Source organism: Triticum aestivum, chromosome 3A (genome assembly GCF_018294505.1).
Source record: "Triticum aestivum cultivar Chinese Spring chromosome 3A, IWGSC CS RefSeq v2.1, whole genome shotgun sequence".
Taxonomy (NCBI): Eukaryota; Viridiplantae; Streptophyta; class Magnoliopsida; order Poales; family Poaceae; genus Triticum; species Triticum aestivum.
Genome location: NC_057800.1, coordinates 481,556,475 through 481,575,031, shown reverse-complemented (window position 1 = coordinate 481,575,031; position 18,557 = coordinate 481,556,475). Strand labels below are relative to the sequence as shown.

General features: G+C 42.7%; 2 protein-coding genes across 13 annotated transcripts; one reads left to right on the top strand and one right to left on the bottom strand.

Annotated features, from left to right (window-relative positions):
* Positions 1-4,740: 4,740 nt before the first annotated feature.
* On the top strand, positions 4,741-8,630 carry LOC123061748 (5'-nucleotidase SurE). 2 transcript variants are annotated; one of them, XM_044484997.1, is made up of 11 exons: positions 4,741-5,153; positions 5,329-5,423; positions 5,528-5,595; positions 5,681-5,724; positions 5,802-5,879; positions 5,996-6,149; positions 7,059-7,211; positions 7,296-7,406; positions 7,924-7,989; positions 8,094-8,235; positions 8,365-8,630. In XM_044484997.1, the coding sequence occupies exons 1-10, from the start codon at positions 4,861-4,863 to the stop codon at positions 8,211-8,213; spliced, it is 1,182 nt and encodes a 393-aa protein (XP_044340932.1). In that variant the 5' UTR covers positions 4,741-4,860; the 3' UTR covers positions 8,214-8,235; positions 8,365-8,630. The 2 variants fall into 2 exon arrangements, with proteins under 2 accessions (XP_044340932.1, XP_044340931.1); XM_044484996.1 differs by having other exon boundaries at positions 4,742-5,153; positions 8,094-8,630.
* Positions 8,631-9,706: 1,076 nt separating this feature from the next.
* LOC123061747 (receptor-like serine/threonine-protein kinase ALE2) lies at positions 9,707-18,173 on the bottom strand. 11 transcript variants are annotated; one of them, XM_044484985.1, is made up of 18 exons: positions 17,736-18,173; positions 16,877-17,008; positions 16,686-16,781; positions 16,463-16,573; positions 16,189-16,365; positions 16,013-16,093; positions 15,757-15,864; positions 15,541-15,648; positions 15,372-15,470; positions 14,995-15,198; positions 14,781-14,903; positions 14,515-14,706; positions 13,260-13,355; positions 12,754-13,125; positions 12,283-12,540; positions 11,610-12,005; positions 10,953-11,196; positions 9,707-10,882 (listed from the first exon to the last, which is right to left on the bottom strand). In XM_044484985.1, the coding sequence occupies exons 1-18, from the start codon at positions 17,827-17,829 to the stop codon at positions 10,258-10,260; spliced, it is 3,516 nt and encodes a 1,171-aa protein (XP_044340920.1). In that variant the 5' UTR covers positions 17,830-18,173; the 3' UTR covers positions 9,707-10,257. The 11 variants fall into 11 exon arrangements, with proteins under 11 accessions (XP_044340920.1, XP_044340922.1, XP_044340921.1 ...); XM_044484987.1 differs by having other exon boundaries at positions 15,541-15,645; XM_044484986.1 differs by having other exon boundaries at positions 15,757-15,861.
* Positions 18,174-18,557: the final 384 nt, after the last annotated feature.

Here is an 18,557-nt window from a genome sequence, read left to right as displayed (position 1 = left end):
ACAACAAGATCTTTGTCTGTACAGTGAAGAAAACATCAGTGCACTACATGATGGTACTAACTATCATACCTTATCTTTTTATTCCTTTGCGCCATTTCTGAATTTAGAAAATATATTTATGCATATCTTGTTTTCAGGCCTTTCCAAAGCAGTTCACTGATGATTACCTCTCAAACCACCTGTATGGTCAAGAGACAAGGAAGGTAGTCATACAACACCTACGGTACAATATTAAAGTCTTCCTCAAGAGAACGAAGGATGGACGGTCAATCATCCACAGGCACTGGCCTAAAGTTGCAAAAACCTTCAACATCAATGAAGGCTCAATATTCGCCTTCCACTTTAGCAGTTTTTTAGATGAGATTCATTTGTCTATCTACCGTCTATGATGCTAATATCCAAAGGTTATAGATGTTGCATGTGAAACTTGGTGCTGGTGTTGTTTTGTAATGGGGTAGCTAGCTATATGTCTATATGGTATAACTGAGTGTTGAAGCTATATGATGTTCTACTCTGATGTATTTCAATTATGAAATCATGGTTCCATAATACGAAAATGAAATTTATCGTGTGGTTAATATGAAATGTCAATTATTTAATAAATGAATTATTAATATAAGCCAATTAGCATGCTTAATAGATTTTTTCTATTGCAAACGGTTATTGAGACAACACCGTGGGCAATGACCTCATACAACACACACAGTTTCTAGGAAGAAAACGTGTTGGATCAATGTACAATCACACACGACTCTCTTGAAAACTGTTTGTGTTAGGCCACCTTGCGCAAACATTTTTCACATAAAAAGTGCATGCGATGGACAACCTATGCCACACAGTTTCTTCGACGCACCATGTGTGATGCATTAAATAATGCAAACGATTAAATTGTTAATATCGTCTGCAATGGCAACGCTATCATAGACAATTTGATGGAGAAAATTGTGTGTGATGTACGTGCGAACGGAAGCGTTTGTCTGGGATTCATCGTGTGGGATGTACATACGATCGGAAATGTACTTCTTGAATTGACTGTCTGGGATGTACATATGAACGAAATGTACTCCTTGGATTGACTGTGTGGGATGTACATATGAAAGGAAATATTTCTCTGGGATTCACTGTGTGGGGTGTACTTACGAACAGAAATGATTGGGCTTGTAAATTGTATGCGATGGCTAACCCGATCACACACGAGCTTATTTTGCACAGTGTGTGTGACCGAAGGGCCTATCCATGACAGTTTCTGGGTCGTGTGGGAATGACCCCCTATCGCACACACTAGCAAGGCGACGGTTTAAAATGACATTGTGGAAATGCGTTAAAAATTGTTTGTATAGCAGCTCGTTGTACCAGTGATCATTCAATTTGGTAAGGTGTGCCACAACAATTCATTCTAGGCTTAGTCTGATGAACGTAACAATTCATTGGCCGGTGATCCTTTGTGGCTCATCAGCCAGATCTAATGTCATGGAAGAGAAAGCATTCACATGGTTTAGGTTGTCAAGATCGATGTCCCGACGAGGAGTTGGAGCTTCAACTTTCTCAAGTGTTTCGGTTGAACCAAGGGTAGGCGCTCTGGCGTAGAAACTACACTAGAGCAAATCTGATCGTTGAATGATGATGGCATCAAACTGCTTTGACCACTCATCGGGACCTACATGGGCCACCAATTCTGGAGTCAAATCCGGCGGATCTCGGGTAGGGGTCCCGAACTAGTGATCTTAGCTTGATGGTAACAGGACAAAGAGGGACGCGATGTTTTACCCAGGTTCAGGCCCTCTCGAAGAGGTAAAATCCTACGTCCTGCTTCAATTGTATTGATTTTGGGTGGAGTACAAAGTACAAGATGATCTCCCTCAAGATCGTATGTGAATGAATCTTATCCTACGGTCTAAAACCCCTCGGCTTATATAGACACCAGCGGTAACTAGGTCTACATGTAGCTCGGTTACATATAGGGAGGATAAGCATGCATATGATTTGAATGTCTTGAAGTGTGCACCAAGTCTTTGAAGGATTTCATCTTAAGTACGCCATGGGTCATGTCAAACATGGAATATTCTTGGGTTATATTAGGGTCCTTAGCCCGAACCATGACCAACCGACGTACTTAGCACCGCCTAGTCTAGGACACAGTCACTTGGTTTTTCTATTCTTTTCTATTTTTCTATTGATCACCTTCGATAGAACATTGTTTCCATCTGCTTCGTGATTAATATATGAAAGCCATCAATTGCTTGGTCTCTCTCAAAAAGAGATGGATCTCTTTAAAAAAGGAACACATCTAACACACCCCATTGCAATATGCTTACAATTTTTTGTCTCAAACCTGAAGACAAAACTCTTCTCGCAGTTCTCCAAGCAAATGCTTTGACTATGGAGACGATGATTTTATCTTTAACCTCTCGAAGCCGGGTTTTTTGGGTTGATATGTAAATCTGTAGTTCATTATCTCTCTCATTAAAAAATGGAGTTCGATGCATGCATAGAAATTTGTATGCACATCCAAAAGTGCATTGGGCGTGTAATTAGGATTCTCTTCTACTCTTTTAATGAATCAAGTCCTAAGAGCATCACCAATAATTCCCTATCTCATAAAATTTCTGGTTTAGATGGAGCCGGGCCAAACTCCAACAGTTCCCATAAAACTGGAAAAAAATACAAGGCCTCATGTAATCAGCCCTACTCCCCATCCATATAGGGGGGATGGAGCTCCCTCATAATTTCCCTTAAACGTGGCGGGTGCCAACCGTCGAAAAATCAACTCCCTTGAACACACGTCTCCTCACATCATCATGCTCCGTCCGGCACCCCCCCCCGCCAACCAGCATGTCCCCGCGACAGCCCACCTCCTTGCTCCCGGCGACTGGCGGTCAACAACTACCACCCGCTCCAGCCAGCTTCCTCTCACTGTCGACAATCGCTCGTCACCCTCTCTGCTCCAGCCGACCTCCTCCCGTGTGTGATCATCGCTGCTTCGCCAGACCTTGCCCAACCGGTCACCATTTTCTTTCATCCCCAAGGTGTTTGACGATTTGCTCACCCAGATTCTTTATCTATCAAAGAATCCCCATCTAAATTATGTGATTTTGCCTTGTAGATGAACTCTCTCATTGGGTTTTTTAGGACTCAAGCTCATATGAGGAAGAAGAACTTGACATGTCTATCTCGTTGTCTGCGGAGACTATGGTGTCAAGAAGCATGTAGGAAGAATGTTGAACATGCATTTGGAGTTCTGCAAGCATGCTTTGCCATTGTTTGTGGCCCTACACAATTGGGGCACCAAAAGGAATTTGTGGTGCATCATGACAGCATGTGTGATTTTGCACAACATAGTCATATAAGACGAGCGGGAACATCCACCAGAACTAGGGTTATGTGAATGAGGGAAACAAAGATCACACACCACTTATTGATCCACAGAGGGACGATCGACGACTCCAGAAATTTCTTGAAATGCATCGCCAAATTGAAAACCAGGCGGGGCATGAACAACTTTGTGATGATCTTATTGAACATTTCTGGTCGCTTCTTGGTCAATGAACTCACTCATGATTTTTTTACTCCAAATGATTTGGAACATTAGTTGTGTTCGAATTTGGCGTCGAGTTTTCAATCATATTTCATATATTGTGGTTGCAAATAATGTTACTTATATTTGTTGGAATAATGTTGTTTTGAATTACTATGTTTATAGAATTGACATGCATATCTCATTTGTACATTAATTTAAAGACACAATGAAAAAAAACTAGATTTTAGTTTTTTTACGAATACTGTAAAAGCAGCTCACCTCTCAACTTCCCCTAAATTATATGGACACAGGGTAAAATCATACTCCCTCTGTCCTAAAAAAATGTGTCAGTATAAAGTTGTACTAAGGTTAAGACACTTATTTTGGGACGAGGGGTATTTAGGAAGAGTTTTTTAGGGAATGATTGGTGATGCTCTAAGGATAGACTTCAAGAAAAGAAAAGAAAAAGGGGATAATTCAATCTATGCCCCTAGTTGGATCTCCTTCGTTTGATTTGCTCCTAATTTTGAAAACACCCCGTTCTTCCCAAGTGAGTTTACTCCTCTTATGCTTTTGCCCTTTGACTGTTACTTTGAAAACTTCGTAACAAATTCATATTAATTCTAAAAAAATGCAAATAAGATATCAAAATATTCAGGAAAATATCACCTATATGTGCATGTCATTTGTATTCACGACAAAAGTGTTGTTTAAGCAACACAAGCTTATTAACATTTTTAAAGTTATTAAACCTAAAAAAATATAAACAAGACTTTTGTCATGAATGCAAATGACATGCACATATAAGTGATGTCTTTTTGAACATTTTGGTATCTTATTTGCATTTTCTAAGCTAATATTTTTATGAAGTTTTTAAATCAAACAAAGGATAAAAGCATAAGAGGAGCAAACATGCTTGGGCATAACTGAAGGTTTTCCGAAACTAGGGACAAATCAAACAGATAGGATTGGGCATAAAATAATTATATATGTAAAAAAGTAGTCGGAAGTTTACAATTGAAGATCGTGGAGTAGGTAACCCGAGAAAAGGGACGAAGTGTGAGATTAACTAACGAACCATGACAATTGACAAAGCAATTTTGGCACACTTTTGCTTGAGCAGTATACTTGACCTTTCCCTCAAATCTGTGCGGGTCAAAAAGACGCTCGCTCGACACGTAAAGCGGGCCCGGTCCGGATAAATCCATAAACTATGCGCGCCCACCCCATTCCACTCCATTTTCCTCCTCCGCTTCGCCTGGAACATTTGCCTCTTCCTCCCTTCCTCCGTACCCCCCTCCCCCTCTCTCTCCCAACGCCCGTCCATCTCTCCGGCGAAACCGATGGCCGCGAGCTCAGGCGACGAGTCCCGGAGGCCCAATCCCCTCCCCTCGGGGCTCGTGTCCAATCTGCAGTCCGTCCTCGCCGCCCGCCGCCCGCCTTCGCCCGAGGACGCCGGCTCCACCGCGGCCGAGGCCGAGGCCCCGACAGCGGAGACGGCGGCCGATGACGCGCCGGCTAAGCCTGTCGTACTTCTGACCTGCGCCGGCGGGATCCAGTCGCCGGGTCTCGCGGCGCTCGTCGACGCCCTCGTCAAGGGCGGCCGATGCGACGTCCACGTGTGCGCCCCTGAATCGTATGTCCCCCAATCCGAACGCCCAACCTCCTGATTCCACGTTACATTTTTCTCTTGAGATTCATCGTTTTGGCTGGATTTTTTTCGTGAACTACTGTAACTCCCTAATCCATCATTAATCATCATCCCTGTGGTTCTTAGAGCAATTTAATCACAACATTTTCTTAATTTGAAGGGACAAGCCTGTCTGTGGTCACTCCATTACCATCCGGGAGACTGTGTCTGCGACATCCGTCCATTTTACAGGGGCGAAGGCTTTTGAGATATCAGGTGAGGGTTCTTCCTCCATTTGTGCGCCATTTGTATCATACCATTCCTCATCCATTGGGTACTGTGAGTTTCCTCTATGCTAATTGCGACGACTCTTAATGTAGGGACGCCGGTGGATTGTATCTCATTGGCATTATCTGGGAGGCTATTTTCTTGGTCGGCACCTGCTTTGGTATTGTGCTTGTTAACTATGCTTAGGGGAAAAGGTGGATTTATTATGCTTTGTCATTGAGAGGATGATTCCATTTGGTTTGCAGGTGATCAGCGGTATCAATACTGGGCCAAACTGCGGCTATGAGATGTATGCTCTTGTTTCACAAGTGGCCCATTTATAGTCTGTTTCAGTTTAGTTATGTAATTGATTACAAATCTGTGTAGGTTCCACTCTTCTGCCATTGCTGCTGCAAGAGAGGCCTTAATGTGTGGGGTACCTTCAATTGCAATCTCATTGAATTGGTGGGTATGCGATTAGTCACATTAAAACTGTGTCCCAAATCTATTATATCATTCCTGGTATGGTTTATTCACTCGGTAACACAAGCTAATAACAAGTGGTGCATATATGCAACTAGGAAGAAGGATGAAACCAAAGACGATGACTTCAAGGATGCAGCTGGGCTGTGTTTGCCACTGATACATGCTGCCTTGGCAGATATTGAGAAGGGAACTTTCCTCAAAGGGTGCCTGCTGAATGTTGGGGTTCCAAGCTCGCCAGCTGCAAATAAGGTTATTTTGTGAATAAAACTTTGTACTCAAACTCCATTTAGAGCCAAAAATAGCATCATAGCTGTAGAAGTACATGAATCCTTCTACTTGTTGTCCACTTTGTCTTTTAGTGAGAAGCATACTGGACCATGCTATTGCTATTGTTTGTGACCCAGAGCAGTACATATAAGTATATAACTTATTATATCCTCAACTTCAGAGCATCATATACCAATTACGTTTATTAGAGGCTAGTCTAAAGTGTAAATCAACAAGTTTCTGCAATTTATAATGTAGAATGTATGTTGTCAGTGAACTACGTTTTCGAAGTGTCTGTCCATTTGAAGCACGTGATGCACACCTCACTGACAATCCAATGATAGAAAAAATGTATTACACAGAAGTTGCCCTGTTTTGACACCTGAACCTTATCTTTTTAGATAAAAACCCGTGTCGTGTCTCCAGTGGTTAACTCTCTTCTGCTGATGACTTATCTATCATAGTACTGCGATGTGTATCTATTTGTCTCTTGATCTGGTATTTTGCTTTGGACCTCACCAGGAGTAGCATGGTCATAACTCATAAGTTAGCTTTACTTTGGCTCCATCCTATAATATTAATGATTTTTTTTGACAAAAGGGACACCTGATTTCTATTTAAGAATTAATGACAATGCTGCAATTAGATGTACAACAAATCAACCTTACTAAATTGGAGGAACAATGGTATTTGTTTATATGTTGATAATGGGGAAGTCAGGTCATTTTGGAATCTTCTGTTTAAATTTGTATTATTTTTCACAACTGTGACAGGCAAAAATCTTCAGCACATTGGTAGTTTTGGTTCCTTTTTAACACATAATTAACTCTCTCTCTCTCTCTCTCTCTCTCTCTCTCTCTCTCTCTCTCTCCCTCCTGCTCCTGATGCCAGGGTTTCAAGTTGACCAAGCAAAGCATATACAGTCCTGCTCAAAGCTGGCAAGCTGTGTCGACAAGTAGGCCTCAACCTGCTGCTCACTTCATGGGCATGCATCAAAGCCTTGGTATTCAGCTTGCACAGCTTGGGAAGGATGCTTCTGCAGCAGTATGAAGCAAATCTTTTACTACAAAGAAGTTTATCATGTCATCATTAGTGCAATATAAAATTGGTTTATCCTTTTATCTTCAGGGAGCTGCACGCAGAGGTAGTACTCAGCGGAAGACAGTTGAGGTCGAGTCTGTTGCAGCTGCAGGGAAGCAACAAGCTCGAGAAGTAGTGAAGAAATCTTTCCGTGCCGAGGTAAATGTATTTTCGAGAGCTCTTGTATAGCACAATCAAAACACATAGCTCCACTCCTTTGGCCAGGCACAAAACAAAAATGAACTTTTAAGCAACTAAACTAGGTACTTATGGTCATATGGAGATTGTAAATAGCCTAAGGTCATTCTAGTGTTTATTTTTGTAGAAGTGAAAGTGTACTCCTGACTTCTGAGGGCCTCTTTGATTCACAGGATTTGTAAAACGCAAGGATAGGAAAAATACAGGAATAATGTTATAACATAGTGAATTATATGGTTGTTTGGCTGTGCACAGGAAAAAGATAAAATTTCGTAAGGATGAGGTTAGAGTGGATGGATATTTTTCTATGAAATCTAGTACAAATGAACCTAAGGAATAAGGGGAAATTTCCTAAGGATGAGAATCCTCCAAAATTCATCTAGAATACCCTTGAATCAAGCATGTTAGTAAGCACATTTAAACACAGTCAAAGCTTTCTGCGCATCCTTTTCTTACCTGGCTTCATAAAAAAATGCAGTTCATCGAGAAGCTGCACAAAGATTTGGATGACGATATCGATGTGAGAGCCTTGGAAAATGGATTTGTGAGCTCTCTCTCTCTCTCGTGTGTGTGTGTGTGTGTGTGTGTGTGTGTGTGTGTGCTGTGTTCTCCAGGTGCCTAATCGTTTCCCCCTTCTACAACCTACAGATATCTGTCACTCCTCTGAATGTGCACGGCCATGTCGAGCCTGAACTCGAAGCTCCAGCGTCAGACTGGCTGTCAGCAGCTGTGGCTGTATCCGAAGAAAAGGAAGCTCCAGCGACCTAACAGACACGCAGAAATGTACACTGTAGGTGCTTTAGTCCTTGCCTTGGTGTCCATCTCCTCTCCCCTTGCTTTATTGGCTTGATTCTTGTCTGTCTTTTGCATTCCATGCTTCTTCAGTGCAGTCTTTATTTTTGTTGGTCTTCTCCAACAGTTGCCGATTTTCTTCGTCATGTAAAATGATTTGATGCTGGAGCCCTACAGTTTCGAAGTGATCATGTAAGCGACTGCATCTACTAGACGAATACTGCCACTCCCCACTATTCTTTCAGTGTGGTTTGTTCCAGAAAGGTGTTGTGTCACCAGATGGGTGTGATTGGTTTTTGATTTGTACCTTCTGGACCATGTCGTACGAAAATATTTTGACCTCATGTAACCTGAAATGCAGTTTCAACAATTAAGTTTGTTGGTCTCTCTTGACATGCTGTGAGCGGTGCCAGAATTAACTTGCTTTTTTACGATAGTTCTTCAGTTCATTCTCGTGCTAGTGTTAGGGCATCTCCACCGTGGATGCTTAAATGGGCGCCCTTAAATGTCCCTTGACACGTTAAGGCTATCTCAGTTTAAACATTTCAAACTTGCAAATTTGATGAAATTTATACTAGTTTGATATATTGGATTTAAATTTAACGGAATTCAACTAGTTTGATGTATATTACATCCAAACTATTCAAAATTAATCTAAACTAAACTAAAAACTTAATTAAACCAACCTGAACACCATGGTTTTGCAGTGGCGACGGTGGCACCTGGGCCAACCCATCTACTTAAGAGGGACGCACAGAGCCCGGCCATGAGCTTCTCTTTGCTCATCCTCGGTGGTCTGAAGCCATCGGAGCCTCCTTGTCCGACCACTCGGCCGCCTCTTCCCAGTTATCGTCGGAGGCGGGCTCCTCTTGACGACTGAGGGGGCGACCAAGTCTTGTGATGATCTAGTACATCTATTCACTAAGTCATTTCCTACGGTCACACTGGGAGATCAGTCCAAGCAATTGGAATGAGAAGACTTAGAGACAGTTCGGTAGTCCATGAAATCCTCGGACCTGCAGAGCACCTCTTTCCCCGCTCCACAAATTTTAATTGCAGCTCGCTCCGCTCCGCACTGCCGACTCCATGGAGTTAATAGTATTCGGGTCGACCCCGCCTGCTCTAGGAACAGAGTTGTGGAGCGGAGGGACTCCGAACAGGCTTTTAGAAAAGTGCAGAATGTGGGGGGGAGAAACTTCACGGCCAAAAGACAAGGTTGTACACTTCTTCCCTTGTTCGAATTTTACTGCAGTTTCTCAACGCAAGATTTTTTACGATGCAATTCATGCAACAAAGGCATAGTATGCAAGTATCCTTTCTCCATTTTCCCGTAATAGGGTTTTGCAAGTTTTACCAGAGCTGGAACATACTACGAGTAGCGGTCCAAGAATGAGTGTTAGGATTTGAACCCCTACAGTCTATTCTCCACTTTCCAAGAAAAGGAGAGCTAAACTCCTACTCAGCTACACTTATCAAGCCACCTATATATATATTAAGGGGCAGAGATACAAAATTGAACACATACATATCTTCTCCTAAGAACTGAATAAGAGGACTGAATAATAAAGAGAAGAGTCATATCCTACATCTTATATTTATTTCGCCACTACTTTTCACGTGTGTTCTACCATGGTCTCGACAAGCTCAACCACCCACACGCACTCTCCCCAGAGGAAAGGGGAAATTTCCTTTGAAGTGCAATCCTCCGCTGCACTTCTTCTGCAGCCCGCACAAGGACTTGCAGTTGAAGAACCAGCAAACGGAGTTCTCTTGTTCTATTGTGAAGCTCCCCGGGTGCAGTTCGTTAGGGAAAAGGCTACAGAAAGCCCGCACAACTATTATGTATGCCAGGCCTACATTGCCATCCACCACTGGGTCGCTCCTCATCCGGTACACCGTTTATGGCATCGTTTCCATTTCTGAAATATTCACAGTAAATATGAAGTCCGGCCCGCTCGCAGAAAATAAGCCAATGGTACTTCCTCGTTGCGCAGGTCATCAAAATGAGCCCGCACGTTGACTACTCTGAATCCATCCTAAATCGTTGTAGACCACAGTGTTCACTTGAGCTACCTGTTGATAAGCCTCGCTCCCTGTTCCGTTCAGTTCTGCCGACCTTCAGAGGACCTGAACTTGAATACCGCCGAAAAGAACCAGAGGCATCCAGCGTATCGTAACGCGCCGATGCAGTGAACTGCTCGGTAGACAGCACTGGGCCTGCATCCATATCCAGACTTGCCCTACTTATAATCTCAGCGTCTTGGATGTGCAAATCTTGGCTAAAACTTCTTGACTCGTTGAACTCACTGCCTTCTTTGCATACCAACTTTAAGGCCTGAACAACTTCCCCCATAAACGGCCGCTGGTCCACCTCTGGCTGAACACACATGGAAGCAATTGCTGCTACTTTTGCGATGCTGTCTAACGGGATGCTACTTCCAAGTGATGCATCGATGAGTGTTTCCAAACCATCTCTGTTTGTCAGAAAAGGACAGGCCCACGTCACCAAGTTTTCTTGCCCTGGAGGCCTTGACATATCTACAGGTTTCCTGCCCGTAAGAAGCTCGAGGAGGACGACACCGTAGCTGTAGACATCGCTCTTCACTAGAAGATGCCCGGTCATCGCATATTCAGGAGCAACATACCTATCAAGAACCCGCCATAAGTTTAAGATACGTCGAGGATATTATGAAAGAGTTGAGAGATCCAACTTACCCAAAAGTTCCCATAACCCGAGTTGAGATATGCTCGTTCCCCTCGCCTATAGCAGTTCTTGCTAGGCCAAAGTCTGAAACCTTGGGGGTGAAGTCATGTTCCAGCAAAATGTTACTTGACTTGAAGTCACGGTGTATAACACGAGGACTTGAATCTTCATGCAAATAAGCAAGACCTCGTGCCGCCCCAAGTGCAATTTTAAGCCTGGCATCCCAATCAAGCAGAGCAGTGTCCTTATCTGATCCTGTGTGGAATCATAAAATACTCTGTTTATAAGTTTGCACATCCATGTTATACAGGTTACCTAATTGACAGACTTATCATGGGCCTAAGCCCTAAGAGGGATGACCAGCTTGTAACCCGTCAGAAGTACCAAGAGTTTGAAAAGATGGGTTTTGCGACATAACAGTGTTCATATGTGCGGGTATTTCATGTCTTAGCATATCAGTGTTCATATGTGCACTCTATTATAACAGCTGTATAATACTACAAAAGTACTTCTAAATTTTATTGTCACTAAAGTGCTCCGCTAATCTAATACGTCTCCGTCTAACAAAGAAATAGGCTAAGTGAAGCGGTAAAACTGAAATTCTCATGAAAACAGTAAAGGAATTCTGATAAACTGAAGGTCTAGTGACAGAAGGAACAAAGTCTTACCATGCAGGTGAGATTCCAGACTTCCATTCGGAACAAGCTCATATACCAAACATCGCATATGCTCCTCCGAGCATATACCTATCAATTTAACCAAGTTCCTGTGATGCAATCGGCTAAGCATCTCAACCTCAGCCAAGAATTCCCGGGTTCCTTGCTGGTCATCTCTCTTAAGAACTTTGACAGCAACCCGTTCTCCATCCTCAAGAATACCTTCATAAACACGGCCAAAACCACCCTCACCGATTATCCTGGACTCATCAAATCTCTGTGTAGCTCTGTCCATTTCAACCAAACTAAATATTTTTGCTGATCCTTTATATGCCACTATACTTGAGCTGAATGACGGTGATGCCGAGATAGGTCTGCTTTCTAGCCTACTCCCGGCTACTGCAGAATCTGCATTTCCAATGCAAGCATTGACGAAAAAGAAAAGAACAGTAAGCAAAACAGCGTTTAACGTTAATTTTGTAGCTTTAGCCCCTTCAGATTTTGCTCAAAGCTGTTCTAAGTGCTTTGACCAGTAAAGCATGAAATAAAATCTTTCATAAACAGTTGCTTTCCAGTGATAGGTAACATAAAACAAGAATTCCCAACTTCTGAAAGCTAAAAACATTATATTTGTATTAAGTGGAATAACAGAAACAGGAATCCTTAGGAAAAATGGCTTTGCTACCTGCAGGCTTTTCTGGCGTAAGTGATGCTTCGGTTAAATGATGGTGGTTTCTAAGCTTGAAATAAATCACCAATGCAGCTCCAGCACATAAAATTAAAGCAAAGACACTTGACAGGACAATAATCACAATTATGCCTCTGCTTTTTGTTTCTCTGTGGTTTCCTATATCAGCAGCAAGTGGGTGTAACCTTTGATCATTTCCATTGCTAAGACTGTTGTTCAGATTTCCAGGAGCTGATGGTGGTGACGAAGGAAGACCTGAATGAGTAAATGAAACAAAGTATTACCATGACCATTTTTCCAGAGAGAAACAGAGTGATAGATGACTAGAGACCTGAATAATAAACAAAGCAACTGCAGAATCAAGTCAAATCAAAGATTAAAAAACCGACATGATAGGTAGGAAGATGTTAACATAAGGAAAACAGTATTAAGATGAATAACACAAAAGTAGTTATAAAGAACTCTCACCTGGGTATTGAACATATAACACATCATAGTTTCCAAAATCCGTAGGATTTATGATGACCTGTTTGTGCCAAAACCTTTCAAATACTGTAAGTGTTGTTGTATTGTCAAATCTTGCTCCCAGTGGCACAAGATCAATGAGGACAATTGTCTTCTCAGGGTCTTCAGTTGCAGCATTTGCTCCCATAACATGAACTTGACTTTGGTTCATGAACACTCCAGATGCAATTTCTTGTGCAAGTTCTGAGACCAATGCAAAGAACATGTACAGTGCTATACCTAATCGAAGCTCAACTTTTATTGGCAACACACAGAGGCATGTTGTTCCTGGAGGACTATTGGTCATAGGATCTTTACAATTTAACGCCGTGCAGTCTAGCAAAAAAAAAAAGGATGAGTGAACCACAGCTGAGCGATTAGTACTTAAAATGTAGCAGCCCGGTTAAATTGAATATACAGAATATTTGAATTGATAAATTTCAGACGGCAATAAAGTATATGTATCATACATGAATTTGGAGGTGGAGGCGGCAAGGAATGACTTGGTGCTGGTGCCAAAGCCCTGGGCTTTCTAACTGCAGAATTGTCAGGTGGTGGAGCAGGTTCTGGATGTACAATTGTACATAAATTTAAGTCAATTATAATTAGGTTACCATTCATCAACCAGAAAACAACACATTCACTTTGGAGGCCTAGAAGTTACTACATTAATCAGATGAAAAAGAGAAAGATCCACGTCGTCGGTTATAGTGGGTCCAGCATTACATATCAATCAGATACGCGTAGTTATTTATAGTTGTATCACAAATACAGTTAGTATATATTTTATATGAAGTTTGTAACTAGTCTTTTTTTCTTTTCTTGTAAATATTTGCAACTCTTTTCCCCTATTATATGAATGGCAGAACACCTGCTTGGTTGCTAAAAGAAGTCATATAGAAAGAAAAAAAGGATCTTGACACGCAATTGCATGGGAAAATTCCGGCTAGTTCATATTAAAGCCATGTAAACCTAGATTGCTTCTGGCCCTATTGGATTCAGCATGAATAGAGAAAGAAGACACTTTCAACGTATTTAATGCAGGATCGAAATTGAGGACCTCGTGATAAATACTTGCATATAGCCAAATGCCCGTAGTAGAGCTAGGATATACTCCGCACGCTTGGATGAGTCTCAACCAATATTGTGGACAAAATATTTACTTTAAATCATACTCCCTCCGATCCAAAATAAGTGTCGCAGTTTTGAACTAAGGTTAGTTCAACCTTAGTTCAAAACTGCGACACTTATTATGGGTCGGAGGGAGTAATATTTAGTCTGCAAATATGGCCATTTCACAATTCTGGCATTACTGATGAAACGTATGTGTACTTATCAATGCATTAGCATAATCAGTTCTCAAGGATGTCAGTCAGCATGCACGGTTGAACCCAACCTAACTCAATATATTAGTGCCTTCGGAAAGGTGTGGTTGTAGGGTGCAGACAAACCCCGGGCACGCCAGACCGCGGCCCGGGGCGACAATCTCGTGTAGGCTTCCTATAGCATTCTATATCACTCGGTAGCATCCTGTAGCTACATTGTTTGAACCTGTGTTCATTCCATTTTGAGGAGCTAGAAGGGATGAGATAATGTAAAGAATAAGAGCAAATTGCAATACATACGTATATTAGCCCATTTGGCCTTTACTCTGTTGTCTATATATGAGATTAAGTTGGACAATTGTGAATTACCACTTCTTTTCCTACAATTATCACAACTAACCTGGAGAATATGAAGGTGAATGATATTGATGAGGGTGATGCGGAGCATACACTGGGTTTCCATCTTTTCCACTCGATGGAGACAAGACTAGTGGTGCTGGAGCAGGACTATGATCTAAACCTGAATGTCCATGGCTTGTTGCAGAAGCATTACCAGTTCTATGTGGAGCAGGGCTTATGACAGGAAAGGAACCTGCACCAAACATCACTTACTGAGATGAATGTACTTATTTCTAATTATCTTTTCGCTAGTGGGATTGTGGATACCTTTGTGGTGTTTATGATTTGCAGGTGGTACATGGCTGGAAGGTTCCTTTGGTGGTGCAGCAACTGGAATGCCATGTCTTCTCCTATGGATGCTGGGAGAAATTTGGGGAGAATGGACAGGTCCTGCACAATATAAATTCATAAATTTCACTATCGGCAATAAGTTCATTATGGTTGTGGCCTAGTAGGTATGGTTGGTGCCTTGATGGGATACCTTCTACAGATGTCCTATTGACAGGCAAGGAACGGTGATGCCTTCCCTTTGACGGTGCCACAGTTGGAGCCCCATGGATCCCATGTGTATTATTTACAGCTATGGAATGGTGATGTCTGCCTTTTAAAGGTGATGCAACTGGAACGCCATTGGCCTTCCCATGGTTGGCAGGATGGATTGTTGTTGTTGGAGAAGCAGCTGGTCCTGCACAGTGATGTATAAGAACAAAAAATGTGATCTCCGCTCCTTAGCGCACCTAGTCCCGTCAACGGCACAAGTGATTGATGATGGACAAACAGCAGATATTGCCCATCATATATTTGGAGTGCATAAATGAAGAGGATAAATCTACAGAATGACATGATTGAGTTCAGTACCATTTGAATGGGGACGTTGCCTCTCTTGTGGGGGAGTTTGAATGGCCCAGTGTATCGAAGGTGGAGCGGCAGGAGTTAAATGATTAGTCTCCCTTGTGCCTATTCCGAAGCAAATAGCTCCTTTAGAAATGCTATGAAAAAAATCTGCACTGAATCAGGTAGACTGAACCTTTTGGCGGTGAGCTGCTGTGACTTGGCAAGTTATTTGGAGGTCTAGCAAATGATATGCCATCCTTGTCCTGACTGGATGCAGGAGCGATGGGCGTCGGTGGTACTACTGACACATACATAAAAGGTTATATAAACCAAAATCTGGGTGAGAAAAAACTGAAAACTTTGAAACGTATGGACCAGCTATATGACTAGACATCAATAAAAACTATACCTTCCTGTGGTGGCTTTTTTTTGCTGGGTGGTTCTCCTGGAGGTGAAGCAACTGGTACTCTAAGTGTGTCCTGGCCTGTTGGAGGAGTATGGAATGACGAAGGAGCTGCTTGCCATACGAATCACAGGTCGCAACAGATTCTGGGTTAGGTAAATATGAGAAGTTGACACCATTTTATTAAGCTAATAAAGTAACAACACAGTGTATATTAACTAAAACAAATAACATGATATAACATCAGATCAAACAATCTTACAATGGCCATATCTACGGGGTAAAGGAGCTGGCTGTGTTGATTGACTGCCAGTGGAAGGTGAAGATGGAGGCTGTTGAGATGCTGGTCAAGGTAAAATTATATGAAAATTGAGAAACAAATAATTGACCAAATGGTAATGACATTGAGGACGTAAAGCAGATCCAGATAGTTCTTACACCAGGGTGGCTGTGTTAAAAAATGTGCGGCAGCTGGAGTGTTCACAGCAATTTTAGGATGAGACGCATGTGGTTCAACTGGAAGAGATGGCGAAGCTGCAGGCATTTGTTCTTGAAGATGATGATTGCCTGTTTGAGTAGCTGGAGAAACCATTTGTGAAGGAGGGGAAGGTTGGCCTTTGAATAAAGCAATAAAGTTTTCGTTATTCGAAACTGGATTTCACAGTTACACAGATACAGGTAGAGTTCAGCATCATACTGAACAGCAATTCACCTGGACTCTGTATAGATGAAGATATTTCTGGTGACTGATAAAAATGATCCGGTGAAAGACTAGGTTGCATTCTAGGCAGCACTGCCTGTTTGGACGCTGACACAGCTTCATCTGAGGAAGCCAAAGAGTGTAAACCATTTCCATTAAAAAATCATGTGTTAAAAAAAAATCTTGACATGGCATTGAAGGAAAACATATAATAAGTCGGAGTTACAAAAGGTACCTTCATGTTTTATTGTTGGGCTCGGTGCGTAATGATCATACTGTTTGTTAACATCTGTACTAGTACTAGTTGGTGCTGATAATTTTACAGTTAGCCCTAGAACATAATTGTTAATTGAATTTAAACTACAATCATACAGCAGATCAACAAATTTTGAAATCATTGGCCCATAGGCATGTTTAGTTACACACCTAAGCTTTGCAATGTTGGAACTTGTAGTTGTGACGGGTGAAGTATATTATCCAGGTTGATTTGTGGATGGCCACTTGTTATGGATAGAAGAACTTTACGACCAAAGGCAGGTGCATGAGATTGCTGATGACCTTCAGAAACAAAGTAAATATGACATTCAATTATTTACTGCCATAGAATAGAAAGCCATAACTGCAGTCGTCATTACAGAACAAAAAGGAACGTGGTTACGTTTGGAAGTAAGACGAAATCTTAATTAGTGAAAACAAGGTTCTAAAAGAAAATATAATTAGTCAAATAATTAAGCACGCATATAATTATTATATTTATTTGGTCAGGATTACATACATATATCTGGCCAGTGCGTTGCTGATACAGAATCACAATAAAGTGCTAATAAAATATAATTCGAAAAGTAATTAGGCACGCTGGTGACCTTTCATCCATCATATATCTGGTACTGCTCGACACTAATCTAGGTACTGATTAGAAGTTAAAAGTGAACGATCCCACTTTATAATATGTAAACAAATCGTGTGTCTCTCGTATAGTACTCTGCTTAAGATTTGGGGCAGCTGAAGATCACAAACAACGCTCTCTAAACATCAATCTGCCATCCAATTCCAGCAATCAAAGTGCCCGACAACGGTGGCTGGAGTTGCCACGCGGAATCTACACAGCCAGTTTGATTGGCCATAATAAACTAACGCCGAGGCTCGGGGTTTGGCAGCTAAACCCACGAAAATTCTCACGAGCAAGGCGGCATTCAGACACGCATGATGCTGGTCGGACTAAAACGACAGCAGGAAACCGCGAAACCACCCGAGAGAAGCACGCCGGTAACTCCACTCCACATACCTCCACCTCCAAGGATGACGACAGCGGAGACCAGCGAGGCGAGGGCGAGGGCGGCGCAGACGCCCCACCCGTTCCCTCCTTGGCGCCGCCCCATCTCCCGGAGCCTCGGCGGCAGAACCCGGACCGACGCCGCCGTCAAGTGCCGACCGCCCACGAACCCGCCATGTCGGCAAAAAGGCCTGTCGGCAAGCGCAGCCGCAGAGGCGGGAGCGGGTGAGCGGGCGGGGGCAGAGGACGGTGCGCGAGGAGGGAGAAGATTCGCTGGCAGTAAACAATTGGGGAAGCGAAGCGGGCATAAAACCCAACAGCACAGGGGTCAGGAGGAGCAAGTTGCACTAGCAGCGGCGGCGGTGGCGGCGGCGGCAGGGCATTTCCGGCGATCGCGCGAGTGTTTCTCTACGGTTTGGTTTTCTTTCGCGGCAGCCAGCAGGGGGGGCAGGGGCGGGCGGGCGGGCGGGCGTTTGTATGAGCAGCGCGTGATGCTGTTTGGTAGCCATCCTCGCCATAAAGTTAGGCGGAGTCTGGTCCGGGACACGCACAGAGGGTGGTGGTGGACGCGTGGGTCCTTTCTTCTTTCTTTTGCCCCTTTTTCTGGGGACACCGGCGAGCGAGCCGTCAGTGAAATTGACCCGTGAGGACTAGCATACTAGTGGTGTACCGATACAAACATGATACAATCACCTGTGGAATCAACGAGCACAGCTACAACTTATTTACTGAAAAAAATCCAAATTTATTATAAATTTCATAAGGAGTTTAAAACACCTCAAATCAAATATGATAAAAAATTACGTCAAGGACTCTAGATCACCGAGTGATCAC